Source organism: Dama dama, chromosome 5 (assembly GCF_033118175.1).
Source record: "Dama dama isolate Ldn47 chromosome 5, ASM3311817v1, whole genome shotgun sequence".
In the NCBI taxonomy this organism is placed as follows: domain Eukaryota; kingdom Metazoa; phylum Chordata; class Mammalia; order Artiodactyla; family Cervidae; genus Dama; species Dama dama.
In genome coordinates, this window is record NC_083685.1 from 79,056,558 (window position 1) to 79,084,319 (window position 27,762).

At 55.3% G+C, this 27,762-nt stretch overlaps 1 protein-coding gene and 1 non-coding gene across 3 annotated transcripts in view; one reads left to right on the forward strand and one right to left on the reverse strand.

Moving 5' to 3' along the window:
- The window catches only part of CUEDC1 (CUE domain containing 1), an 85,409-nt gene that overhangs the window by 15,822 nt on the left and 41,825 nt on the right, over positions 1-27,762 (reverse strand). For both annotated transcript variants that reach the window (XM_061142607.1, XM_061142608.1), the window contains 2 exons: positions 5,350-5,891; positions 1,186-1,313 (listed from right to left, as the gene is read on the reverse strand). In XM_061142607.1, coding sequence (XP_060998590.1) covers positions 1,186-1,313; positions 5,350-5,679 — 458 coding nt within the window. In that variant the 5' untranslated portion in view covers positions 5,680-5,891. Of the gene's footprint in view, positions 1-1,185; positions 1,314-5,349; positions 5,892-27,762 lie in introns of those variants that run through there.
- Positions 22,075-22,147, forward strand: TRNAE-UUC (transfer RNA glutamic acid (anticodon UUC)). Its single transcript has one exon. It is a non-coding gene; the product is annotated as a tRNA-Glu (tRNA).

Here is a 27,762-nt window from a genome sequence, read left to right on the forward strand (position 1 = left end):
TGCCTGTATGACCACAAAGTTTTCCACTACTACTGCCTGGGACTCCCAGGATCCCCAGAAGGCAAGATCCATCGGAGCAAGTCTCCTGTCCTATCATGTCCCCCCTCCCTTCCCCATCCCAGGCCTCAGTCATTCTCAGGATGAGCAGCTCCAGGACAAAGAGAGGCCTGGGCTCCAACAGCCACCTCAAATGCCTGCTGTTGTTGTGTAGTCGCTAAGTCATATCCAACTCTGCAACCCCATGGGCTGCAGCCTGCCAGGCTCCTCTGTCCATGAGATTCTCCAGGCAAGAATACTGGAGTGGGTTGCCATTTCCTTCTTCAGGGGATCTTCCCGACCCAGGGATCGAACCCGAGTCTTCTGCATTGGCAGGCAAATTCTTTACCATCTGAGCCACCAGGGAAAGTGTGTTAGTCGATCAGTCATGTCCGACTCTTTGTGACCCCGTGGACTGCAGGCTGCCAGGCTCCTCTGTCCATGGGATTTCCCAGGCAAGGATACCAGAAGCCCCACCTCAAGTGCAGAGTCCAGTAATACAAGCACTTCAGAGACCAGCTTCATTTTAAACTTCTAAATTACAGAGTCCCTGACTTGGAAAAAGTCTCCAGGCACATAGCAGTCTACTGTCTGCTTCCGATTATCAGATTACCCTAGAAAAAGAGACTTACTTGTTCCTACTGCTTAAAAATCCCCACAATCTCCCTAGAACCTCAAATATCCACGTCATTGATTACTGATGACTGGGAGTGAGCCCTGTGTTGCAGTGGATTCTGAGGTTCCGTCTTACCTGAGCCAGCAAGAGCACGGTGATCAATTAGTGATGTCTGCCATGGGCACAGGAGGGGAAGCGTCAGTACACCTTCCAGGTGTCTGTCATTCCCACTCTGCATCTCCCTCAACTATAAACTCCCAGAAAGTGAAGGCTGAGCCTTGTTTAACTCTGTGTCCTGCCCGGCATTCAGCATAGCGCCTAGCCCAGAGTATGAATTCAGTGGATGTCTGTTCTTGGAATCCTTAGAGCTTGAAAATTCTCCTTGGGTTCTAGCTAAAATGTGTTTTGCTGCAGTAGAAGCCTGTTCTGGGTGGAATACGGAGGGACCCAGCCAAGCTGCCCTCTGGGCTTGTACTCAATCCCAACCCCGGTCCTCCTGCCCCTTGCCTTGCACTCTGGGGGGAGATTCTTACCGGGGAGGTGGAGTGGGGGGAGCCAGTGGGTAAGGCCTGTCCAACACGTGCATGTGGTAGGCAGGTGGGGAGTACACAGGCGGGGGCTCCTCATCAGAGCTATCGGGTTCCAAGGTCCTCTCCAAAATCTGCATCAGAGACAAGAAAGAAAGAAATATTAACAACCCTTCCTTGAACTGAAATAACATGTAGACAAAACATCAAGCGTGGGCGAGGATGTGTAGTCAGGGAATTCCGCTACTGCTGGTGGGAGTGGAAAGTGATACAACCACTGCTCTGCAGAACTGTCTGGCTTCCTGCACTGGCACTCAGCACATAGGCTACCTCTGAGCCCACGATTCCAACACACACAGCAGACGTGAACGCACATGTCCCCGGAGGAATGCTCAGAGCCATCCAAGGAAGGTTCAAAACCAGGCAAAACAACTTCACAGGGATCGCAGCTGGAGCAGTGTGACCTCTGGGGATGGGGAGGCTGAGAAGGGGCATTCCAGGCTCTGCTGATGCTTCCTGATCCTAGTGCTGATGAAACTTCACTGAGCTGCCTGCTTGGGCCTTGTGAACTCTTCTGTTCATGTGTTACTTTTGGTAAATGGCTTTAACATCATTCCTATCCTCTCAAAGAATTTCCCCATTGATTAACTCACCTTAAGCCCAAACAACTTGGCAGAGTAGGATATGGATCATCACCCTCATTTTACAGATGAGGAAACTGAGGCACAGGCTGACTGATGAACACGGCAAAAGCCACACACTGTTTCTAGAACTGAGTCTGTAACTTGGATGTGGGGTCTACAGCAGGAGTCTCTCCTTTGGACACAATGCCAGCACACCCAGGTTGGATTCTCAGGGCAGAGACCAGCAAAGTGAGAGCCCAGACCCTTCATCATGGATTCCTCTCCTCATCCAGGAGCCAGAGAAAGGGGGCAAGCGAAACCAAATGCTGGGCAAAGGCCAGGCTCCTGCTGTACGGGCTGATCTGAACCCTTCTCCAGAGGAGTCTGGAGCCAGAGGAAAGCCCAGGTCACACAGTCCCCGCCCCAGCCCTTCCCCAGCTCTGCGCCTATCTCACCTCCAAGACCAAAGGACACATAAATGGCTCGGAGCCTGTCAACTGGCCCCAAATCGGAATCCAAAGTGAGTCTGCAGAAGTCACCACTAAGACGCCTCTGCACGCCCCTGGCCTCGCCCAGCCACTCTCGGGCCCCCAGTCTCAACAGGGATACCACGGCGGGCGGGAGCCTGGGTGAGCAAGCATGCATGCACACATACACACATTGCCTCATGTTTCGGGCGGCGTCTGTGCTCACCACCATACCACCATCGCGCACACACTGCCACGCTTCGTACACACCCAGCCAGCCTGACCCAAGGAGGCCTCCTGCTCTGGAATGCACTAACGTTCTTTCCTTTGAGGCGGAAAGTATTTAAACAGATGCTTTTGCTGGAAAAAAAAAAAAAAAAAAGACGGTAGCTGCCTTTCGGGCCACTGCTCTCCTTACCCCGAATTTCCACAAGAAAAGGAGAGCTAGCGAGAGCACCGTAAGATCCAGTCCTGGTCCCTGGCAGACCACAGCTCTAAGGGACGGGGCTCCAAGCTGGGGCCGCCAGCCAACCCCACCGCCGCCCCTCAGTGGCCGGCCTGGCCTGGCCCCACTGAAGCCGGTCTGAGTCAGACGGGTGAAGAGGGGCGAGTTCCGTAAGACTGTTCCCAGAGGGAAGCTGCTGGGGGTCCCTCTGACTGAGGCCTGCAGCAGTTGCCCCTCGGGCCGCCGCACAGGAGGGGGCGGTGAGGTCTCTCTCCTCAGCCGCTCCAGCCCCTGAGCGCGGCCTCCGGGGGCTCCAAGAACCAGATGCCCATCAGAGGCTCCTGGAGCAGGATGAAGCCAGAAGGCAGAGAGCAGGCCAGGCACACTCCGGAAAGGCTGACCCCCAGTCTTCGGGGAGAAGTAACCCCAGTCGTGCTTCTGGCCTCCCCTTCCCCCGCAATGCCATGAGAGCCACAGTGAGGTTGTCCTTCTGGCTCTAAAGGTGCTGAAGTTTCTGGTTCCCTGGCCTCCCGGCTTAGCCCTGTGTGGGTGATGGATGCCTGCCAGGTGCTCTGGGGGCCAAGGTCCAGGCCATTTATCTGACGGGAGACATTTCTCTGTGGCGAGGATACCCCTCAGACCAGCCCACCATTCATCAGCCCCCAGAGAGGGGGCTTTTTCCAGTCAGCAGTTATTGTCAGCCCAGCTGCTGCTCATAAATTTTCCGCAACACTTTCCGCTGGCTCAGGAACCGCCTGCCGATGGGCCCACGCAGAGCTCCAAAGACGAGAGCTGGGGAAACAGCCAAGGGGGCTGCTGAGAAGGGGCTCCATCTGGAAAGCCAGATACTTAGAAAAACAGAAGCACACACAGCGCAGGCCTATCGAGGGCATCAGGGGACTTTTACAGAGGGTCTTGGGGCTGTGGGTGCTGTGAACAAGGGGGGAAACACTATCCTACCTGCCAGACTGTCAGGACAAATGAGACTGTGGAAGGGGTCAGTGTTTGCAGAGAACTTTCCTTCCAGTTCACAATTAAAGGCGGTATCTGCAAACACACACACACACACCCCTCCTCTTCGCAAAGAGGACCCACTGGCTGATCCAGGGAGAGCCAAGGTGTGCTCTCCCAGGAAAAGAGACTAAAGAAAGCTGTGCAAAGACAGCAGCAACATTTAGTCTTACAACAAACACTCCCCAAGCACCTGCTATGTACAATGACTGTCCTGGGTGCTGCAGGTGGCACAGGGACGAGCCAGATGTCACTGCCCACAGAGTTTCTCCTCTACCCAGAGAGAGAACGCCCAGGCAGCACCCCAATAGGAGGAAGAGCGAGGGGGCTTTGCCCAGCAGGATGACTCTGATTGATGGAGAACGGCCACATGCAGGTCTGTGTCCAGAAGGACTCTGAGGCCACATCAAGGTCTAGGTTTCTCACTGTAAACGGGATAATAATAATGCCACCTCATGAAGTGTGTGAAGGTTTGAAGTGATGATACATCTAAAGCAGATAGGATGATGCCTGGCCCAGGCTGGGACTCAGTGAAGAGCAGAGCTGAATCCATTCTGCTGGGTCGTCCCGTCTTATCCATGGCTACACATGCCAGGTTCCCCTGCAGGCAGTGACCCTCTTCTCAAAGACTCCGGGTGCCCCTTCTGGGCCCAGGGCTGCAGGTCCTACCAAGGATGGGAGGCCAGATGTGAACTCACGGAGGCTTGGCCACACCCAGCAGGTGGGCCAAGGCGGTGGGTGGGTCCCTTCTCCCCCAGCCACCTCCCTGGAGAAAGGAAACAACTGCTTGAGTATCCCTCATGCCTCCGGCAAACGAACTGAGCTCGCAAGTCTGATGTGTCACCCATCTCCCGTGGTTCCTGCTGCTCTAGAACATTCTCCCTCCTTTTCAGCTGCAAGGCCTCCTGCTCTCTGCTCACTCGAGGAACCTGACAGAGGCCCTGCCACCAGCTCCTAAGGGCTCCTGCTCTATTCCGCCTCTGCACAAGCCATTCGCTCTGTCTGCACACCTTTGCCTCTTCTTCACCCCTCCTCTGGGCAGCCATCTCTTCCTCTCTGCTTCCTCCATTCTCCCCATCTGAGCACTCACTCCTGTGGACTGCCACTGCTGGACATCTACCTCCAGTCCTCCCGGGACCGTGAACTCTGATGAGGGCGGAGACTCTGCGCTGGCCTAAGTGGATACCCCAAGACTCCAATGGCAGCCCACTCCAGTGTTCTTGCCTGGAGAAGCCTGTGGACAGAGGAGCCTGGAGGGCTGCTTTCCATAGGGTCGCACAGAGTCGGACATGACTGACGCGACTTAGCAGCAAGAATCCAAACATACAGACCAGACAGCACCAGCCCGGAGAGGGGATTCGGTATTTTGGGGTGGGACCCACGTGTCTACATTTTGAACAATCTCCTTGACTCTGATGACCCCTGACTCAGGGGCTAGCAAGTGCCTGGCACAGCTCTGAGAAGGTGCTGCCTGATTTTTGCCCGGAAACCAAGGCCACTGGGCTGACTTGGGTACCAGTTTCCTGAGGTGGAACCCAGGCAGGAGTATAACTCAAGTCCTCTAAGAGGTTCAAACAAGTAGCTGGAGCTCCTGCTGAAGGATCAATCGGGGCCGTGCCCCTACCTCTGGGGGTATGCTGTCCTCTGAGTCGGAGCTGTCCTCGTAGACACCGCCCCCGCCCGCCTCCAGGTTCATCTGCAGCAGCTGGTCGATGGTGGCGTCCACGGCGCCGCTGTTGGCGCGCAGCACGCACTCGATGATGTCGTAGTCCATGTTAGGGAACATGGTGGTGAAGTCATCCATGGCCTGGTTGAACTCGAGGCGGCGCACCTGGCGGGCCGGCCGGCTGTTGTTGAGCTCCTGCGAGGCGGCCGCGCCGGCCCCGGCCCCGCGAGCGCCCGCCGCGCCCCCGCCGCCCCCGCCGCCGCTGCTCCGGCGGAACAGGCTGGTCATCTTGCCCAGTCGCTGGGGGAGAATGTTTCCCGCCGGCGCTGAGCTCCTTCCCCCGGGTCCCTGCGCCGTGGCTGCTCGGAAGCTCAGGCCCGCGCCGGGCGGGGTCCCCGGGTCAGAAGACTGGGGCGCGGCATCCGTAGGAGGCTGGCGGCTCGGTCATCCACACCCGGGGAGCATCCTGGGGCCGGCTCCACGGACCATCCCACCTGAAACTGAGGGAGACAGAGTCAGCGGGAACGCAACCCACTCCAGCTCGGGGTGGTAAACAAGGAGGTTAGGGCGATTCCCCACCCCAGGACCACGCCCTGGGGAGAACTGCTTCTTTCTGCTTTCTCTCCACCTATGGTAGTTACACAGCTATAGCTCTTTTCCAATTAACAAGGGCTTAGGTGGCTCAGATGGTAAAGCGTCTGCCTACAATGTAGGAGACCTGGGTTCAATCCCTGGGTCAGGAAGACCTCCTGGAGAAGGAAATGGTAACCCACTCCAGTACTCTTGCCTGGAAAATCCCATGGATGGAGGAACCTGGTAGGCTACATTCCATGGGGTCACAAAGAGTCGGACACGACTGAGCGACTTCACTTCACTCACATCCTACATATTTTCCTGTCGGTTAACTCGTGACACCACTATGAGGTGGGTGCTTAGATCCCCCTTATGCAGATGGGAAAACTGAGGCACAGACCTGAGAAAGTGGAGACGGTGGGGATTTGAACCCAGGACTGTGGCCCCTGAGGGGCTTCCCTGGTGGTAAAGAATCTGCCTGCAATGCCAGAGACGGGGGTTCAATCCCTGGGTTGGAAAGATCCCCTAGAGAAGGGAATGGCAACCCACTCCAGAATTCTTGTCTGGAGAATCCCATGGACAGAGCTACAGTCCATGGGGTCACAAAGGGTCGGACGTGACTGAGTGACTCACACTTTTACTTCTTCCTGCAGCCCCTCAGCCACTGGTCTCAACTGTTAAGCACACTCCCCAGCCTTGCTTCTGCATTGGCGGTGCCCCGCTCTGGTCTCCAGCCCCATCCAGTCTCTACTTGCCTCACCTCCCACCCTCAGGGCCCCACCATCGCACCTCCCGTTTTGCACAGACCTCCTTGAAACTTGCGGCAGAACACTGTGCAGCCCACTCAGAACCAGGGTGTCAATCACTACCAAGGTCACATTTCTGTTAGTGCCGTCAACTGAGTGTTGAATGTGTCTAAAACCATCAAGTTCTGACTTTTCTTAGGCTTATCCCAGGATGTACGGTAATTTTGCTAATTGTAGAAAAGTGCCAGCTTTATTTTAAGGGACTGTTGCATCAAAGGATATTCCTAAGACTTCTCTAATGTTAGGTCATCATCCTAACAGCTGATAGATAAACGCCAGTGTGAGCAAAACAGTGCGAGGCTCTTCCTTGCCATGATCTCGACAGTTAATTGATGATGGAAAGAAAACTAGAACAGAGGGTGTGAAAGGGGCAGTGGAAGTGCCCTCCCTCACCACAAGTTCAGAAGACCCATCCCTGCCACTGGCACCTTCTTTAGGTCAGTCCTCTCACAGGTAAAATGAAATCATACAGTCCCCTTAGCCCTTCCAGTGCCCCCGTGCTGAGATTTTTATTCCTTCAGATCTCCACCTCCTCCGAGGGATGTGGAAATTGTCTGGGTCTCCTGTTCTGGGACTTGCTGGGTGGGTGTCTGCCTAGTTCCAGGGAAGCGGGCTGTATTCAAATCTAGAAGCACATGGGCCCCAGGCAGCCTCCGGACACTGATGTTACAGAACTATCATCGCCTCCCACCCGCAGAGAAAACCAGTTAACACTCTATATCTGGGCTTCCCCGGTGGCTCAGCTGTAAAGAATGTGGGTTCAATCCCTGGGTTGGGAAGATCCCCTGGAGGAGGGCATGGCAACCCACTCCAGTGTTTTTGCCTGGAAAATTCCATGGACAGAGGAGCCTGGTGGGCTACAGTCGACGGACCGCAAAGAGTCGGACACGACTGAAGCCACTGAGAACACCACAGCACACACCTACACCTAGATACTTTTCTCTACGCGTGTCCTACCACATGCATGAATTCACTTTACTCAAATGTGATCAAACCATAAATTCTACTATGCAACTTGTTTTTTTCCACTTAATAATTGATTGTAGCCATCTCCTTATGTCAGAGCACAGAGATCTACTTCATGATTTTTAATGCCTGAGTAGGAGTCTGATGACTGAGTTAAGTATGATTTATTATCCAGCCTCCTCCACCCCACTTCTTGCCTAGATGAGCAAATCACAGATCAGAGAGGCCAAAGCCATCTCACGAGGAAGCGCAGAGGCATGACCTCAAACGGCCAGTCCAAGAAATCTGTCATGAGAACAAGGAAGGCAGCCAAGTATGACGTGGCCTCCCACGGCCAGCTTCGGACACCCCGGTGCCCCACAGCCACGCCTCCCATCACCCCGACACACTGAAGGTCAGGGGACGCTGCCAAAACGTCCTCCAAAGTGGGGCTCCACCCTGGTGGCTGTCTGTCCTGGGTTCAGGAAACGTGCCCTGAGGCTTTCAACGAGGGCCCGAGGGCCAGGAGGCCCCAGAAGCCAGTGCCCCGGGAGCCGGGGTGGCAGACCAGGACTGCCAGTCTGCTATCTGGTGTCATCACACATAGGGGTCAGTGCCTGGTGCTAATGCCTCTGGAGCAAAGCCACCTTCAGCCTCCCCCTCGAGTAATTTGCAAGAGAGATTGAGGGACCCAGTTCCCACGTTGCCAAAAGGCAGTACCTTGAAGAAAGAGGCCAGGACCTGATCCACCCCGACAGAGGAAGAAGGGAGATGACGGGGACCATGTTTTCCCCATCAGCAGCCCTCCTGACAGGTCGCTCGGCCTCTGGGCTTCAGTGTCGGGAAGCCCCCATGAGGCATTCTCACCCTCCTACTATTTAAGTAAGTGCCCCGATTCAGCCCCAGGCTGCACCCCTCCTCTCTGCCACTCCAGCGGCGGGACCTCGTCCATGCACCCTCTCCTCTCTGTGCCCAGGACCTCACCTATACAAGTGGGGCTTCAATGAGAATTAACAGGATGATCCCGAGCACGCTGCCTGGAAAGTGGTTAGCTGCATGACTGTCGTTGCTACTGCCCCAGCAGGCTGGCACAGAGCCAGGGGCGGTTGGCATCCCAGCCAAGTGATCCCGGAGCCGATGGGGGTAGGGGCTTCGAGGGGAGCCTTCCCCTGCATCTGGGTATCAACCCCCAGAATTCTGTCAGCCCTCAGGAAGGCGATCCCGATCCTCGCAGCCCTCGGGGATGCAGGGCTTCCCTGAGCAGCTGGAGATCCCACAGTCCCAGCAGCCACTTCCATTTACCCCCGGTGTAAAGCCTTGAAAAAGAGCATTTTTGTGTGTCTGCCCCGACATGTAAACAAGCCGACAACTCTAAGCCAGCCCCATAGGCTGCTCCACATTACAGATGAAGAGATGAGACCCAAGACCAGAGGAGATGCCCAAGACATAGTGCGAGAAGTGGCAAAGCCTCAGCTTTTCCATCAAAGGGTGTTTCCGTGGATGAGGAGAAGGTGGCTCCGAAACAGTAATGGAAAACACAGGGAAACAGGATGTGATGTGCAGAAATGCCATTTTCACAGGATTCTGCAAGGACCCATGGACTTCCCAAACCAGGATGCCTTTAATTAACACAGGCGAGGATGTGAGAGCTCCCCCTTCTCAGGGCACCACCACCCGCCCCCCGCCCCTCACTGAGCTCAAATGCAGAAGCTGAGGTCAGGACTGGGGCTTGGCCAGCGTGGCTGGGAGCAAGGAGAAGGACTGTCCTCGGGTCAGAGTCATCCATGCCAGGCTGCCGTCCGCAACCAGCACAGCTGAAATGAAAAGCCACTTAAAACACATGGAAAAATTAAGGCAGGAGACAGGGTCACAAGCTCAGGCCAGTGCTTTCACGTGTAATCTTTTACAACTCCAGAGACAGATGTTATCATCCCCGTTTCATAGCTATGGAAACCAATTCAGAGAAGTCAGGTAACTTGCACAAAGCCACACAGCCAGCATGTAAAGAGGCCAAAATTAGGCACTCACGTCCTAAGAGCCCAAAACGCCAAGTCAGGCTTGCAAATCTAAGAGCCCCAGAGCCTCAGAAAGGCTCAGGAGACTGGGCCCAGCCAGACTACCGTTCCACACAGGAAAGGGGACCCAGACAGCTCTGGGGGTGGGTGCAGGGAGGGGGTCTTCTGGCTCCACCCCAGAACCAGCTCCTTGACCTTGAGGAAATCACTCCTCCACCTCTCTGAATCTTGGCTACAGGGCACTGGCAGGGAAACAGAGGGCGATAACTCCTGACTGCTGAAAAAGGAAGTGAATCAAACCTGCCAAGCCCGTTAGACACCTTGGAGGCAGGCTCAAAAGATTGCCTGAACTCACAGCTTGTGAGCAACCTGGGGACTCGGAGGCAGAACCCCACACCTGTCCTCCCCCAGGCCCTGGGAAGCCAGGCCGTCCAACCTCCCCAGAGAGGAACCCAGGCCTGGCAGGGGCGGCAGGCAGCCAAGCTTCCCTCCAAGCGTGTGCAGACAGCCAAGGCCTGAGTCACTCCAGGCCTGGCCCAGGGAGGTGGGCCAGCCGCCCGAGAGTCATTCTCCTGACTTCGCCCAAGGTCATCCCAGCAAGTCTCCTGCAGGGCCAGGTAGGGCCCACTTGGGGAAGGGGAGAGTCCAGGAGCCAGAATCCCAGTCCCAGTTCTGCCTGGTCCTGGAAAAGCTGTGTGACTTTGACAAATCACTTCACTTCTCTAAACCTCGGCTTCCTCCTGTCAAAGTTGAGATAACACCTCCGTGGAAGGGGTGCTTGTGATAGAACTTACAGAGGTAACTGAACATAGGGAGCACCTGACGAGACAGGATGATGTGACCTCCGGCCCAGGTCATGGCCCTTTTCCAGAGCTACAATTACACCTTGAGTGATCTTATCTAGTCCCACATCATTAAATACCATCTACATGCCAAACTGGAAAGTCCCTGATGCTGGGAAAGATTGAGGGCAGAAGGAGAAGAGGGCGTCAGAGGATGCGATGGCATCACCAATGCAATGGATGTGAACTTGGGCAAACTCTGAGAGACGGTGGGGGACAGGGAGGCCTGGTCTGCTGCGGTGCATGGGGTCGCAAAGAGTCGGACACAGCTGAGCGACTGAACATCGACAACACGCTGAATGCTGCCTCCCAGATTTCTCTTGCCGCGACGTCTCCCAGGAATACACCCTTCACCCCCACACCTGCATGGCCGACCTGCTGCCTCCACACGGATGTCCAACAGCAGCTCCAACATAACTTATCAGGCGGCCAGTAAAGACAGGACAGAAAGAGGTTGGGAGTGCAGCACCTGTGGGTTCTCGTCCCGCCTTCCTCCCCCAGCTCATCGCAATGGTGGGGACGGGGTGCTTTCTTCATTTCCAAAGCCCGTTCTCTACATTTTCATTTAGCACTCACAGCAAACCTGTCACTTACACAGGGTGTGCAGTATTGCCCCACCTCACGGACGAAGCGACCGAGGCCAGGGCATCCCCAAGACGCAGTTCAGGTACCTGCGCCCCCACCACTTGGCCTGAGGGCCTCCTCCCTGGCACACCAGGCTGATGGCAGGCCAGTCTTTCCAAGCCAACGACAGTTCCGGAGGGCAGGAGGTCGACCCCCCTCCAAGACCTGAATCAAATTCTACTGCCTTCTGGGAGGGCCAGGACTCAACCCCAAAAGGTGGCGCTTAGCACAGGAGTCCTCGGGAGGAGGTGCAGAGCTGGGAGGCCGGAGGCCCCGGGGCCAGCGCTGTTCTGCATCAACCCCCACTCCCACGCCCCCCACTGATTCTTCTGTCGTTTTGGAGCGACTACCCGAGGCCGGCAGTGTCCCTGCACGCCCCCAGCTCTCCTCTCTGAAAACCCCCAGGGCCAAGGGACAGGCCAGATCTTGTGATCTGTCTGAGCTGCTGTGATCGCAGCCGTCAGAGGGACGCGCTGTCCCTTCTTGCCTAATAAGCTCTGGGCCCAGCCCAGCGGCACAGCCGTGCCAGGCCACTAGGTGGGGTCCGAGGGCTCAGGCCAGAGCTGCTCACAAGAAAGGAAACGCAGAGTGGCTTCTCCCCAGGGACCAGGCCACCCGCCCCACTCGCTCATGATTAAAGGGGATGGGAGCCCCCCGCCGCCCCAGGGGTCTCAGAATACAAGACAGGGAGGGTTTCAGGCCAATTTATTCTCAAGGTGGGAAACAGAAGGCACACATGCCACTCACTCCTACCCGGCATCCGAGGCAGACATCACTAATCCATCGAGGCATTGTCCTCTGCAACCCGCACGGCCTCAGAAGCCTGTTCAACCCGGTGCTCTGGACAAGCCACCACCGAGTGATTAGAACTGGCACGCAAGGTACACCCTGCTTGCCAGCTGTTCCATTTCCCGTATGAGAAGACCAGGCCCAGGCTTATTTTGTCTCATTAGGAATCCAGGCTGCAAAGGCCAGCAGGGCCAGAATGAGGTCATATGACCCCTGGGATGCTGGTCCTGCGGGAACCTCAAGTGGGTGACGGCTGCGTTCAGGGAGAGACCGCCGGGCCTGGGGCATCTGTCTCCCTGTGCAATTGTCACCTCGGACGTGGCGGGGGCAGGGCGCAGGGAAGTCTGCCTGAGCTTCTTGGCTTCTGAGCTGGAGAGGCCCCAAAGGGGGAGAAAGGAAGGGGGGGGACAAGAGACAGAGAGAGGCTGTCAGGGGCTGTGTGTGAGTATCCGAGTGTGTGTGAGTGTCCAAGAGTGTGTGTGTGTGTGTGTGTGTGTGCGTGTGAGTGCCCGGCGCAGGGCGGGGGGTGGCGGCCCTGACAGAGGCGCCTTGTCCTCCGCCCCGTACAGGCTTGTTTTCTTCCCAAGCTATTAATGTCACTGCAGCTTCAAAAGCCGGGTGACCTTTAAATGCCGAGCCTCCTGCTCCCGCCCAAGGCGCGGAAACAGCTTAATGGAAACTCAAACGGCCCCAGCTGCTGGGCCCGCAACAAAGCCAGCCTCTTTCCCCAGCCGAGCCGCGCGGAGTTGCTGGGGAGCCACACCTGTGCCCGCTCCCGGGGGAGGGGGTGTCAGGAAGGGGCAGGGGGGACCCTCGGGCACACTCATCGGAAACAGTGGCCTGGCTGGACCTGAGCGGAAGAGGTGCGGGAAGACAGGGAGAGACAGTTCTGCCATGCCTGGCTGTGTGGCCTCGGGTTAGCCACTCACCTGTCTGGGCCATCCCCACCATTCAGTCCAATCTAAGGCTGGGGCAGGAAAAAAATAATCTGCCTCCCCCCAAAATATCTTTTAAAAATCTATAGGAGGGGCTTCCCTGGTGGTCCAGTGGTTAAGAGTCTGCCTTGAAATGCAGGGGACACCAGTTCCATTCCTGGTCTGGGAAGATCCTACATGCCAAGGGGCCACTAAGCCGGTGGGCCACAACTACTTAAACGTGCGCACCCAGAGCCTGTGCTCCGAAACCAAGGGAATTCAGGAGAAGCCTGGGTACCACCGTGAGCAGCGGCCAGGCGGCTGCAGGTAGAGAAAGCCTGTGCGCGGCAGCAAAGACCCGAAACAGCCAAAAATAACTAACCAAATAAATAAAATTTTTAAAAATCTATGGAAGAAAAAAAAATGAGGGTGAGACGTTTCAAAGACTTTAATAAAGTCCCTCCCCTATGAAAGGATTGGCCCCAGAGCCTCAGTTCTAAGGACACCGTTGTTCATGTTTGTTTCTGAGGCCCAAACATTGGGCTTGGCCACTGTCAAAGGGCCAAGAAGTCAACTCTGCCTTCCAGTTGAAAAGATTCAAGATGAAGCCCACCCACCCCGGGCACGAGTGACCTGTCGTTTGCTTGGCTCATCTTGGTAGAATGATGGTGGTAATAGCAATGATGATAATACAGCACTTACCACCTGCTTCTTTATGCACCAACCACTATTCCAAGTGCCTTATGCAAGCTAATGCCTTTTCATCCCCGCTATAGCCCTGAAAGGTACATGCTACCAATGCTACTTCTACTTTATAGAGAGAAAAGTGAGGCACAGAGGAGTTGAGGAACTTGCTTAAGGTCACACAGCCCAGTGGCCAAAATGGCATGTGAACCCAGGAGATCTGACTCCAGATCTGACAGTCTCACACAGTCAGGCCTGACCGCCCTCTGTATCTGCAGAGCCATGCACAGGGCCAGGCCCCCGGCAAGAACTCAGCAACTGTGAGCGGAGTGGAGTCCTCACGGGGCAGAGCTGCCCCTGGCGCTGTCCCGGTGTCCAGGGAAGAAGGGAGGAAGGAGTCTGCAGGCAAAGCTTACCAGAGGAGAGGGAACCACAGCAATTTCCTTACATAAACCTTTTTTCCACTCTGCCAAGGTTGTCTGTTGCCTGGGCAACCAAATGCTTTCCATCTCCACCTGAACTGGTCGGGACTATTTCCATAACAGTCCCTCTCTCCATCAACAAACGCCATCAGCTCAGCCAAGACACTCAACCCAGGTGCCGAGGAGGAGAGGAGATCCGCCCTCAGTGGACAGAGGGGAGGCTGCTCCCCGGGGCCCCACCCAGGGGTTGCAGCCTTGGGGAGCCCCTCTGGGCTGGCAGGAATGTGTCTGTGCCTGGGACCAAGTGCAGCGGCCCAAGCTTGGAGAAAGGGGAGCTGGCAGCCAGCTCAGGTGCAAGGCAGTGAGGCTGGGCTGGCTCCAGGCGTGAGCTCATGCTGGCCCAGGGCCAGCTCTTCGGGAAAGAGGGGCCAGCTGCCCCTCCCCAGGCTTCCCCTTCAGGCAGGAGGAGGCCCCTCTACAGGCTGGGTCTGCAAGGGCTGGGGCTGAGCCCCGAGGTCTGGGCAGGAACGAGAGATGCCTCTGGGCCCCTGGGATAGGTGATCGGTCAGTGATGCCACACAATTCAGGATCTGCACATGCCAAGGAGCCAAGAGTAGGGAGGGGTGTTCAGAGCAGCAGAGGGCCCTCCTCCCCACACTCCCACACACTTCACACCCCTCCCCCACTGATCCATGAATTCCATTTCTGTGGGATCCGCATAACATATTTAATGGCTTCCCTCGTAGCTCAGTCGGTAAAGAACCTGCCTGCAATGCAGGAGACCCGGGTTTGATTCCTGGGTCAGGAAGAAATGGCAACCCACTCCAGTATTCTTGCCTGGAGAATTCCCCTGGACAGAGGAGCCCAGCAGGCTACAGTCCATGGAGTCACGAAAGTCAGACACAGTTTATTGACTAAACCACCACCACCACCATACAATGGTAAACAAAAGTGAGGTATCTCTGTGCCCAAGATCTACTGCTTAGGGGAACAATGCAAGGCTCAGAACAGGAAGTGTATCCTCTGTCCTCTACTGCCTTATGGTATGTGTACGTCTATACACGGGCTTCCCAGGCGGCACTAGTGGTAAAGAAAGTGTTAGTCGCTCAGTCATATCTGACTCTGTGACCCCAAGGACTGTAGCCCACCAGGCTCCTCTGTCCATGGGATTCTCTGGGCAAGAATACTGCAGTGGGTTCCCATTTCCTTCTCCAGGGGATCTTCCTAACTTAGGGATAGAACTTGGGTCTCCTGCATTGCAGGCAGACCCTTAACCATCTAAGCCACCCTGCCTGCAATGCAGGAGACCCAGGTTTCATCCCGGGGTCAGGAAGATCCCCTGGAGGAGGGCATGGCTACCCACTTCAGTATTCTTGCCCAGAGAATCCCATGGACAGAGGAGCCTGGCGGGCTACAGTGTCGCAGAGTCCAACATGACTGAAGTGACTTAGCACACAAGCATGTCTGTACATATGGAGAGGGTGAGGGAGTGGGCTCCAAAAGAAATTCTTAAGAAATCGCTAACATGGGCTTTCACTGGGGAGAATTAGGTCACAAGAGACAGATCAAGGAAACTTTTGCTGTAAATCCTTTGGTATGTTTTAAATTTTTATTCATGCTCATTGATTTAAAAATAAAATAGGCAGAGGGTTTCCCTGGTGGCTCCGTGTTGAAGAGTCCGCCTGCCGACACGGGGGACACGAGTTTGATCCCTGGTCTGTCCAGGAGGATCCCACATCAGTGGGACAACTAGGCTCATGCTTCGTAACTGCTGAGCCAGTGCTCTAGAGCCCCGGAACCGCAACTGCTGAGCGCAGGCACCACAATTACTAAGGCCCGTGCGCCCAGAGCCCATGCTCTGCAACAAGAGAAGCCACTGCAAGGAGAAGCCAACGCACTGCAACCAGAGTCGCCCCCACTAGCCGCAACTAGAGAAGGCCTCCACGCAGAAATGAAGACCCAGCACAGCCATAAATAATAGATAAGTAAAATAAGCAAATAAAGAATATCAAAGTGGTGGCACTGCAGTGATTTTCTCTGTTCCTTTTTCACATACATATTGTCTACAATGGATATGACTTACTTTTTAATAACTGTTATAGTAAATATCTGTGCATGCTTACTATTGCCATTTTCCAAGCATGTGGCATGCATGATCTTATCAAAGTCCCACAGTAAAGCAATTATTATACTCATCTTACAGATAAGCTGAGACTGTGTGTGCTGTGCTAAGTCGTTTCGGTTGTGTCCGACTCTCTGCAACCCCATGGACTGTGGCCCACCAGGCTCCTCTGTCCATGGGATTCTCCAGGCAAGAATCCTGGAGTGGGTTGCCATGCCCTCCTCCAGGGGATCTTCCCAACCCAGGGATCGAATTGCCATCTTCTACATCTCCTGTACTGGCAGGCAAGGTCTTTACCACTAGCGCTACCTCGGAAGCCCAAATGAAGACTGCTGAAGACTAGGAGAGTTTAAATAACTTATGTGGGGTCAGAGTCAGTGACAGAGCCAAAATGTGAATCCAAACAATCTGTCCCCAGAGTCCATGCTCTTCTGAACCCCTGCCTTACACTGTTCTCTGATTTTAAAAAACTAAACCAAACAAACAGTGAATGATGATAGGGAAAAGTCTTAAGAAAAAAGCAAACCGCAGAGCCTCCAGGGATTTAAAACTTTTGTAATCCTTCACATCCCAACCCAGTCCTTCCTGCCCGGACTTTCTGGGCAAGCCCCCCAGTCCTGCCTCAGTGGGAACCAGGCTGCTCCCACACGCTCCCCTGAGCCCCGCTTCCAGGTAAGGGTGCCGCCCACCTCCTGGTGGAGCTGCAGGGAGTCCAACGGTTCCCTCCGGGGCAAGGTCATGGCTGATGCCGCAGTCGTTTCAGAGGTCAGACCGCAGTGTGGGCCCCCTTCCCTGGGGGCAGCACAGGGCAGGGTCTAGCCAGGAAGCTCCTGGTGGAGGGAAAACCACATGCTGGCTTTTACCGGTGCTGAGTCTGGGGTAAGAGTGCAGCGGTTCAGGGTGAGCCTCACCTTGGGCGGAGCCCAGCTTCCACCCCGGTCCCCGCTGCCTGGGTGGGCGGGACTGCTCTGAGCGCATGTCCTCGCGTGTGTACCCCCTGATCCTGTGGGACATCACGTGTGCTCATTCTCGGGGCACATAAGAGGGTCTGTTTCCAGAGCCTGGCCTCGGAGTCAGACCCGGGGTCGTGATCCTGAACCCGGTCCTGATTGTGGGGGCAGGGGAGCGTGCAGCAGAAGGCGCTGCTCAGGGCTGGGGTGCTCCGGGAGCCCTGTGTGGGGCCTCCCACTGCTGCTGGGGCGGGCGGGTCCTATGCCCCCTGCAGAGGGCCTGGGCTGGACAGCGGGAGCACAGGCCCCCCGAACCAGGCCCTTCTCAGAAGTGCGCCTCCGGAAGCCAAGGAATGCAGGCCCAGGGCAGGGGAGCAGAGGCCTGGGGAGGGCCCGGCTTCAAAAGAGCAGGCGGCAGCTGCAGGGGGAGAGCCATGGCCCCCTCGGCGGGCAGCGGACACCGTCAGAAATTCCAGCGGCCCGGGCGGCAGATGGGATTGTTTAGAGCCATTACTGGACCAGCTCCTCTCCCAGCCGCAGGCAGCCCCCTCCCCTCGCTCCCACCCGCCTCGGCGGGGCGCCCAGAGGCCAGCTGCCGGCCGTCCCTGACCCACGCTGGCTCCAGGCCATGTACCCGCAGGCCCACACATGCCCTCCGGAGACGCCAGGGTTAGGAAGGCAGGAGGAAAGGCCATGTTCTCCCTGCCAGACGGCGTGTGTGTGTGCTGCCCAAGGTCCAAGCTCAGTGGCCACAGAGCTGGGATCTGAACCCAGATCATGGCCTCCTGGGTCAGCACTCTCCCCTGTGTGTGTGTGCACCCAGCACACCAACGCACAGCTCACACGCCTGAGTGTGCTGCACACACCAGCTCCCGCAAAGCATTCACTGGTGGGACGGTGCCACAACCGTGAGGCCACACTCTTTTAGGTTTCCCCGAACTCTCCCCGCAGCCCAGCACGCCATCCGCTCCTCTCTTCGCCCAACTCGGAAGCTGTGTTTTTCCAGCTACGCTGTCCTAGACACACATACACGGTAAGGTGCCCTGAGCGCACGCACCCTCAGCCTTCCCACGGCCCCACCCTGCAAGCCCCTCCCTCCTCCAGGCTGACAGCGGGGCCAGATGAGGCCCTCCTCTCTTCCTCAGCTATGCCCAGCACGGCTTGCACGGCATCAGGTGCACCGATGGTGAGAGGGAGGTCGGGCTGACCTGCTCGGCAGCAAATCTGCCCAGAACAAGACAGGGAAGTGGCACGCCCCGGCCGAGGCAGCGGCTTCCTGGTTCCCTGCAGGACCGGCTCCTGGAAGGGAGTCCAGGCATGGACCTCAGCCCGCTGGGGCTGGGAGCTCTGGCCCTCGCACAGGCAGGGGCAGGGGTCACAGAACCAGCCTTCTTTGCCTCAGAGGGCCTCAGTCTCCATTTTCAGAAAATGGAGAGAAGCAAGACCCTATTCAGTCTGACCTCACCCATCACTGAAACTTCCCAGAGATGCAAGGACATGAGTGGGAGTGGGGGGCGCGAGAGGGGTGCCAGAGAAAGGCACCCCCATGCTAGGTACCACTATGACGGCTGCTCTGCAGAAGGGGGTGGCTGCATCCTGGGGACCCTGGGGCTGGAAGGACCTGTCCCCTTTCTGAAGCTGCAGAATTAGAATGCCTGTCCTCAGAGGAAATCCCCAGCAGAAGCCCATTCTATGAAGACATTAGGCAGAGGCCTGCCCTGCCTCTCTCCCCCAGCAATTAGTAAAGAGGGAGCCTGACATTGACCGGGTGCTGGGCTGGGCTTCCGTGCCTCACGCTAATCCTCACAGTAATCCAGTCCTGCAGATCATTACCTTCTACCATGATCAGAGCCAGTGTGCAGACAGGGACAAGAAGGCGCGTGTGACCTAAAGGCTGCCCAGGACCACACCACATCCAGATGGCATGCCCTTAGAGGAGAGTGAGCGTGAGCCTGTCACGTCTTCTGACACACCAGTTACTTGCTACCAGCTTTCAAGCCTGGGTTTACCCAGAGCTGTGTGCATCTCCACCTGTTCCCTGCACTGCTGCTGACCTGCTCACATGGCTCTGGGAAACGCAAAGGTACTTCTCTATCAGTCTAAGAAGCAAATGCCCTTTGCTTTAGAGCAACGTATCTCAGAGGATGGCGGAGACCACCTTCACCAGAGCCTTCTGAGCGGTTTGCGAAGAACACATATTCTCCACCTCACTATTAAATCAGAATTTCTGGGGAGACAGCCTGGGAATCTGCATATTCACAGGATCCCCAGATCATTCTAATGACCAGGAGAGTGTGAGGACCATTCCCTTACAGTTTGGAGCCCTGGATTCTGATCTCAGTTCCATCACAAACCAACCAAGTGACCTTGCTTTCAGATTCCTGTCTGAAAAATGGGCATGGATCTCCAAGATCCCTTTCATTCTTGGCATCCTCCGTGTCTGCCCTGAGTCTCCAGATGGTCCACAGCTGTTTGAGCTGAGTTTCATGGACTGTTCAGTCCCTGGAGCCACCAATGTACACTGCAAGCACACATTAAAAAGAATTCCTGTGTGGCTGATTTAGGGAGATCTGCAAAAGCACCTTACTTATCTCTGGCTCCAAGCCCTAAACAAATGGCTTTTGGATTATCCAGTGCCACCTCCCTACTCCCCTGAATATCTATTTTCTTCATTCCATCCTGAGTCAAGCAGGATTCTGTAAACATTAGGTCTGCACACCTGGGCTTGATCAACAGTCATCAAACAAAGGCTCTGCCAAATTGCCCCACAAGGCCAAACTCGCAGCCGCTCTGTCCCTCCCGAGGAGCTGACAGCCAGGGATGTGTGGACCCCTTCTCCCAGCAGAGGATGGGCGTGAGGGCTGGGTGGGAGAGAGGCCGTAGCCAGAATGGCCCCAGCCTACAAGTGGATTGCATGCCAGCCAGACTTTAACGGGTGCGAGGCAACAGTGGGGCAGCAAGTCCAGCCGTCACTGGGACCTTTCAAAAGCAGCTGGACATCCCCTAGTCCTGTGGCGCCTCGATGTGCACTGTAGAAACACCACGCAGTATTCAGCCAGTGCTCAAGCACTGCTGGCTGCTGGCAAACATAACTGACTTATCCTTCGAGGTTTATCAATCCTTGACAGAGGCGCCACGGGGGTTATCAGACCAGGAGCCCACAGACACGGGATGATTTCAGATTCAAGCGACCTCTGTGGAGGGGGAGCCCATGTGTGTGTGCAAAGGAAAGATTGAGAGGAAAGGCAAGAGTGGAGAAAAGAGAGGAAAGATTGACAGGAAAGGCAAGAGTGAAAAGCCGGCTTGCCCAGTGGGAAACATCTGTGAACTGTAGCCCACGACTGCTGATCCCAGCCCTTAAAAATAGATCATTCTCTCACTCTGAATGTGCTGACTGCCCCCAAACGATGGTGTTTTCCGTGTGCATGGCACTTGACGGTTTCCAGGGCTGGGAGAGCCCTCTCCATTCGGCCAGGCTCTAGGCTGGGCCTGTGCTCGAGAGCAGGGGTTTACCTGGCACTGTGCTGGGCACTCCACCTCCACCACATCCTCGCCGCAGCCCGACGAGGTAGGCTATCCTGCGGATAACCTGCCCGAGCCCCACAGCCAGGAAGTGGGGGGCTCCGGATGCTACCCCAGAGCCCAGGTCCCCAAGCACTCACTACACTGTCACCCCACTTGTAACGGGGAGCCTCTGATCTCTTCACGGGGCAAAGGGGGAAACTGGGGCTCCAGAAGGAATGTGGCGTCACCCTGGAGCAAGAGAGAAGCACTACATGCACTGGCCGCGAGCGGGAAGACAGGAAACAAGGGGGTGGCCCGCAGCTCGGAGCGGAGCGGGCATGGCCTGCCTGCCACAGGCGTCCCCTCCCGCAGGGGTTGAGGGCCGGCTCCCACACCCAGCAGGGCCCCCCTGTGTGGCTCTGGGCTCTTCAAGTTGGGTTTCCATCCCAACCACCCTGGGCAGCAGTGAGTGAGTCAGGCCCCGGCAGGAGGAAGTGGCCACGCTTGAAAATAATTAACATGCAGGGCTGAGCTCTGGGCCTTTGTTCTTGAGCAAGGACTGTAGCATTTCACTTTCAGGAAGGAGCAGGGAGGGTGGGGCAGGCTCAGAATTGCACAACCAGAAGCACAGGCTCAGACACACAGAGGTCCCACGTGGAAAGTTGGCTGAGATGGCCCGGCCCCTGTGGAAAAGTACAAGTCGACCCACGGCCCTCAGACACGGTGGGTCCACACAGACAGCACAGGCTCACTCATTCCCTCGGCTTTTTCAATCAGAGAGGCCTTCCAGCAGGGGTGAAAGTGCTAGCCGCCCAGTTGTGTCTGACTCTTTGTGGCCCCATGGACTGCAGCCCGCCAGGCTCCTCTGTCCATGGGATTCTCCAGGCAAGAATACTGGAGTGGGTTGCCATGCCCTCCTCCAGGGGATCTTCCCGACCCAGGGATTGAATCCTGGTCTCCTGCACTGCCCGCAGGTTCTTTACCATCTGAGCCACCAGGGAAGCCGTCCATCCAGCAGGGGTACATCGGGGCTTCTAAGGCCGGGAGGATGCAGACAGGCAGCAGAGGGGAAGATGCGGATCTCGGGCCTCTGACCCCAGCACAGCAGGAACCCCAGGTCGGAAGGGGACAACTCTCCCCACATCCGGCTTGGAGGGGCAGCCCCAGCTCGGGGAGACCACCTCCCTATACACCCCTCTTCCAAAACACAGCATCCCTCCTCCAACCACGTGAGCGTCTCCCAGAATCCAGGAAAGCACAGCAAACAGCCCTCCAGGGTGCCCCCCACCATGAATATCCAGGTAAATGTTTTGAGGTGGCATCTCTTCCCTGCAAGAGTCACATCTCCGCCACCAGCAGAGTGGGAAAGGCAGAGAAGCGAATTAGTTAACTTTGGGACAGGGAGGATGAAGGCTGGGGAGGAGAGAGGAAGAGAGGAAAGTCCGTTGACAGGGAGAAATCTGTCTTTAAAAAGTTAACACAACACAGGGAACTCTCCAGTGGTCCAGTGGTTAGGACGCTGTGCTTTCACTGCTGGGGGCGCAGGTTCAATCCCTGGCTGGGGAACTAAGATCCTTCAAGCTGAGCGCGCCACCCCCCCCCCCGCCCCCGCAAAAATGTAATACAAGTAAGAATAAAACGGCTTTCAGTGAGCCTCAGCGTCCTTGGAAAAGGAAAACGGCTTTCAGTGAGCCCTGGGGGCCTTGGAAAAGAACCATTCATCCCTAGATCCTGAGGAACAGACCCCTGCTCCCCTCCCTACCTTGCAGGGGTCAGTCAGAGGCTAAGGATTTACCCTGCTCCCCTCCTGCACCTCATTAGAACTTAACCTCCAGGCCCTCAAGGAAATTGGTAGAAATGAGACCCCTATCCTTTGTCAATTAGAAAGAAAACAGCCGTCTGGGGAGATGGCCCTCCTCTGGGGGGCCCTCTCGTGCTCTTAGACAACCCCTGTTCCCTTGGGGGTGGCAGAGAGAATTGGAAAGGAGCCGGCTTGTTTAGGGAAGCCGCCTGCTCCCTGACGTCTGGCAGGGGCAGGCCACCCACCAGGTCCAGCTCACCCCCCTCAAAGCCCGTCTGTTTGGAAAGGGCTTTCGGGGACAGGAAGCAATAAACAGAGTCAAGCGGCCAAGATGCAGAGGCTGATGATGCAGTTTATGGATTTTCCAGGCCTCTTTGTACTCTCCCACCAGCTGCCTGGGGCTCTGCAGAAAAAGGTGCTGGCAAAAGGCAAGCTGGTCGTTGGCTTGAAAGGTGGCCTCTTGTCGGGCCTCGGCCGGGCCCTGCCAAGTGTGGGAGGGGACTGCATGCCTTGATGGCCCCGCAGGCTCCTCCTCGGGGCCCCAAAGAGAAACCCCGCCCACCCCACGTTACTAGAGCCCGGACAAACATGCACAAGTCACTTCCACGCAGCTCACTTCTCTGCCCAGTTCTAAGTTACTTCCTCACTTCAGAGGAGGCTGACTCCCGGAATTCCCAGAGGGGAGGACGTGCCTGGCCAGGCTGCAGCTCGAGAAGGGCAGGTGGGTGGCCCTCCTTCACCAAGCAGCTTGCAGCTCAGCTCTTTTAGCTGCCTCCAGTGTAGAGCAACTGAGGGAAAGCCAAGACTGATGGGGAAGGTGATTTGGGGTGGCACGGCCTTCCCAGTGCCAAGGTCAGCATGCATCTCCCATCTGGTGAGGCGGTTGCCCGTGTGTGCAAAGCTGTGAGTGCAGAGGGTTTGTGGGATACCCAGGAACCGAACACGACACAGGTGCCTCCGAAGAATGGAGAGGCGGGCAGCAGAGACCTTCAGGGCCAGATGACACGAAAAAACCAAGTGGCAGGGCCAGGTGTCCCCTGTAGTAATTTTGTCGAAATGTCAGAGTGTATGCTTATATATTTGAAATGCACAGGGAGGCCACCGAGTGAATACACGCCCAGCACTAAGGAGCAGTTGTCTAAGAGGTAGGGTTGCACGAGGGGTTTGCTGATTACTTCATGCATCTCTGCATCCTTTGAAGTTTTTTTTTTTTAACAAACATGCATTGTTTTTATAGTTAAAAATTAAGAATTTTTGTTTGTTTGTTTCATTTTTTAAAAACCCTTCATTTATTTTCGGCGGTGCTGGGTCTTCACTGCTGCACATGGGCCTTCACCAGCTGCAGCGAGCAGGGGCCATGCTCTAGATGCAGCGCCTGGGTTTCTCACAGCGGTGACATCTCTTACCACAGAGAATGGACTCTAGGGGTATGGCCTCAGTGGCTGTGGCTCATGGGCATGTGGGATCTTCCTGGGCCAGGGATTGAACCCATGTCCCCTGCACTGGCATGTAGACTCTCAAGCACTGGACCACCAGGGAAGTCCCCCAAATTAAGAATTTTTTTAAAATATACGTTGCAACATAGAATATGCAGCTGCTGCAGAAAACAGTTTGGTAGCTCCTCGAAAAGTTAAACCCAGAATTATCATACGATCTAGCAGTTCTATTCCCAGGCATACTCCCCAAAGAACTGAAAGCAGAGATTCAGGTATCTGAACACCAGTGTTGATAGCAACATTATTCACAACACCCCAAAGGCAGAAACAACCCAGGTGTCCATCACCAGATGAATGGATGAATGAAATATAGACTGTACTTACGGAACCATGGAACTCAGCCACAAAAAGGCATGAAATTCTGATACATGCTATAACATGGATGAACCCTGAAAACATGCTTATATAAGCCAGACACAAAAGGACAAACGCTGTATGATTCCACTTTATAAGGTACCTAGAATAGGCAAATTCCTGGAGACAGAAACCAGAAGAGTTTCCCAGGAGCTGAGGAAACAGGGGAATGGAGAGATACCATTTAATGGGCACAGAGTTTCTGTTTGGGATGATGATCAAGTTCTAGAAATGGACAATCGTGAGGACTACACAATACTGTCCGGATACTGAGTGCTACCGAACTGCCACTTGAAGATTGTTAAAATGGTTAATTTTATGTTATGTGCATTTTACTGCAATGACAGTAAATAAAGATGCAAATCAGGCAGGATGAGGCGCCGGGTTGCAGAAGAGACTGTGAGTCACCAGGCAGAAGGGGGCACTCTTTGGGCTGTGCAGAGAGGGCTGCCAGCCCAGGAAATCCTGCCTGCATAGAGGGGCTCTGTCCCCATCTGCACGGCATGGGTCAGGGAACAATGACAGCCCTGTTGATGGGGACTGTTCACTGGTCTCCAGAGTCACACATGCCACAGGGCTGGGGGTGGCGGAGAGGTGGCCACGCAGGGATGCTCCGGGGGACATTTGGGACAGTCAAGTTATGACACCAGGAAACAGCTATTAGAAAAGGCCAGTGTGCCAGCATATGCCTTGGGTAGAAGGAGCGGGGTAGGGGGCTGGGGAGGGTGGAGAGAGCTGACCGACCTGCACTGCAGGGCAGAGGGTGAGAGGACAAGCAGAAGTCTGTCCTGAGGGCGCTCTGGCAGGCAGAAACCACTCCATTCATTCACTCCATAGATATCACAGGGCACGCGAGGATGTGGGAAACTGGGGGCAAAGCGGGGATAAGGGGACCAGCTCAGCTGGTTAAGACCCTGATGCAGCTTCACTCCTTGCTCAGAAAATATACCCACGTATGAAACTCCAGAGAGACGGTGAAAGACAGGGAAGCCTGGCATGCAGGGGGTCGCAGAGTCGGCCACAACTTAGCAACTGAACAGCAACTAAACAAGAAATTAAAAGCTGTTCCTCATCCCTACCTTCCGAACAAAGACAAAAGATCCCTCTTACTTGAGCTGTTCGGAACAGGAAATAAGATCAAAACTGCCCGCGTGGGCTGCCACCTCCACCCTGCCCCCTGCTACCGGTGGCTCACAGGAGAGCGTCTGCCAGCTGCCAGGCGTCCACCCACACCGAGTTCTTTCTTCCCAAAAGGGAGGGGCAGAGGGGAGCACGGGCAGCAGGGGTGGGAGACCAGGGTCTGCAGCCTCTGACCACTGAATCCAGACTCAGGTGCATGGTTCCTGAGGTCTCACCCCACTTACTTCCAGGTGTACGAGGACATAGAGAAGTCGCATGTGGGGACATTTATGGTCAATGGCAGCTCTGCCTCACTTGAGATAAGACTATTTAACCCGCAGACTTTGCTATAAAAAGATACTGCCTCCAGGGCCTTCCTGAAATGTGTCATGTGTGCATACATGCGCAGAGACGAAAGGGGAGCCAGAGGTTCTGAGACACCTTGGCCTGGCCGCTTAGAGCCTTCTCAGACACCCCCTCCTTCCAGAACTGTACTGCCTAAGAAGGGAGCCACTAGCCACCGTGTGGCAAGATAAATTTACATTATTTAAAATTAAATAAATAAGGGACTTCCCTGGTGGTCCAGTGACTAAGACTCCACATTCCCAATGCAGGAGGCCCCAGTTTGATCCCTGATCAGGGAACTGGAGCCCACAATGCTGCAACTAAGAGCTCATGTGATGCAACTAACTCAGGATTTGCATGGCGCAAGTGAAAAGATCCCACGTGCTACAACTAAGACCCAATGCGGGCACATAAATAAGTAAATAAGAAGTAAGTTAATTACTTAAAATTCAGTTCCTCAATCACACTACCACGTTTCAAGTGTTGAAGGGCCATCATGTGGAACAGCACACACATTAGAACATTTCCAGCATCACAGAAGTTCTATCAGACAGTGCTGTTCCAAAGCCTAAGAGGAGCATGAAGCCCTGGTGTCCTGTAACTGGGGGACTTCGTTAACAATCATCTAGGGAGAACAAGGACTGTGAACAATTGATTTCCCAATGGAAAAGCCCTTCCACCTCCTTCTGGGAAGGGCAGGTAAGTGCAAAGACCCCCTTTTCCTGGGCAGGCAGAGCTAGGGTGAGCACTAGTCCCTCTCCCCACTGGTGGCCATGGCCTCATCCAAGATCAAAGCTTTGGCCCGGTTCCCATGGTAAGATCTGACGCCCAGGCAGGGAGAAGCAGGAGTCCAGCAAGGAGCCCAAGTCTGGAGTCAGCACCTGCAGGATCCTGGGCTCTCCGGGACAGAGGGGGGCACTTAGCATTGGCAGGGCGTATCCACTGGCCCCTCTTCTGGGTGTGCCCCATGGAGGCCCTGGCACTGCCTCTTTGGGCTTCTTCAGAGCAATGAGAAGGAATCAGAGGCAGGGGGTATGGATGTGCGAGTGGGACTATAAAAAAAGCTGAGTGCCGAAGAATTGATGCTTTTGAACTGTCGTGTTGGAGAAGACTCTTGAGAGTCCCTTGGACTGCAAGGAGATCCAACCAGTCCATCCCAAAGGAGATCGGTCCTGGGTGTTCATTGGAAGGACTGATGCTGAAGCTGAAACTCCAATACTTTGGCCACCTGACGTGAAGAACTGACTCACTGGAAAAGACCCTGATGCTGGGAAAGATTGAAGGCAGGAGAAGAAGGGGGTGACAGAGGATGAAATGGTTGGATGGCATTACCGAATCAACGGAGCTGAGTTTGAGCAAGCTCCGGGAGTTCATGATGGACAGGGAGGTCTGGCATGCTGCAGTCCATGGGGTCACAAAGAGTCAGACAGGACTAAGTGACTGAACTGAACTGAGGCAGGGGGTATGTATGTGGTAAGGGGAGAGGGAGGGATGGTGCTCATTAAAAGGAAAAAACATCCTTTCCAGGAACCCAAAAGGCGAGGCCAAGGAAATGAACAGAAAGGGCTTCTGAAAACACAGAGCCTGGGGGCTAGAGCCTGTCTCTCTGCACTAACCAGACAGAGAGAAAGGGGTCCAGGCACTTCCCACCGCTGCACATGACGATGGAAAATGGTTGAGATATCTTCACTTCTGACTAACCAATCTCCTCAAAAATGTCCCCATTTGAGTCAAAGGGGCATCACCGTTTTCTCCCCAGGCTATTTCAGCTTTGGCCCCGAAAGTCAAACAAAATGAGCTGTCGATCTGCAGGTTTTCGTGCAAGCTGCAGACTGGGGGCTGGGGCTGGGAGGCGGGTAAGAAGGCAACCCCTGCAGGGTGGGAACAGGCGGACAGAAAGCCCAAGGGAGGACCTGTGAACAGGGTTCTGGAACGAGCTCTGCCACGCGAATTCTTGAGCGAGTTCCTTTTTCCTTTCAACCTTTAAAAAAATAAAACAGAGGACTTTCCTGGTGATCCGGTGGTTAGGAGTCTGTCCGCCCATGTAGGGGGACACGGGCTCAACC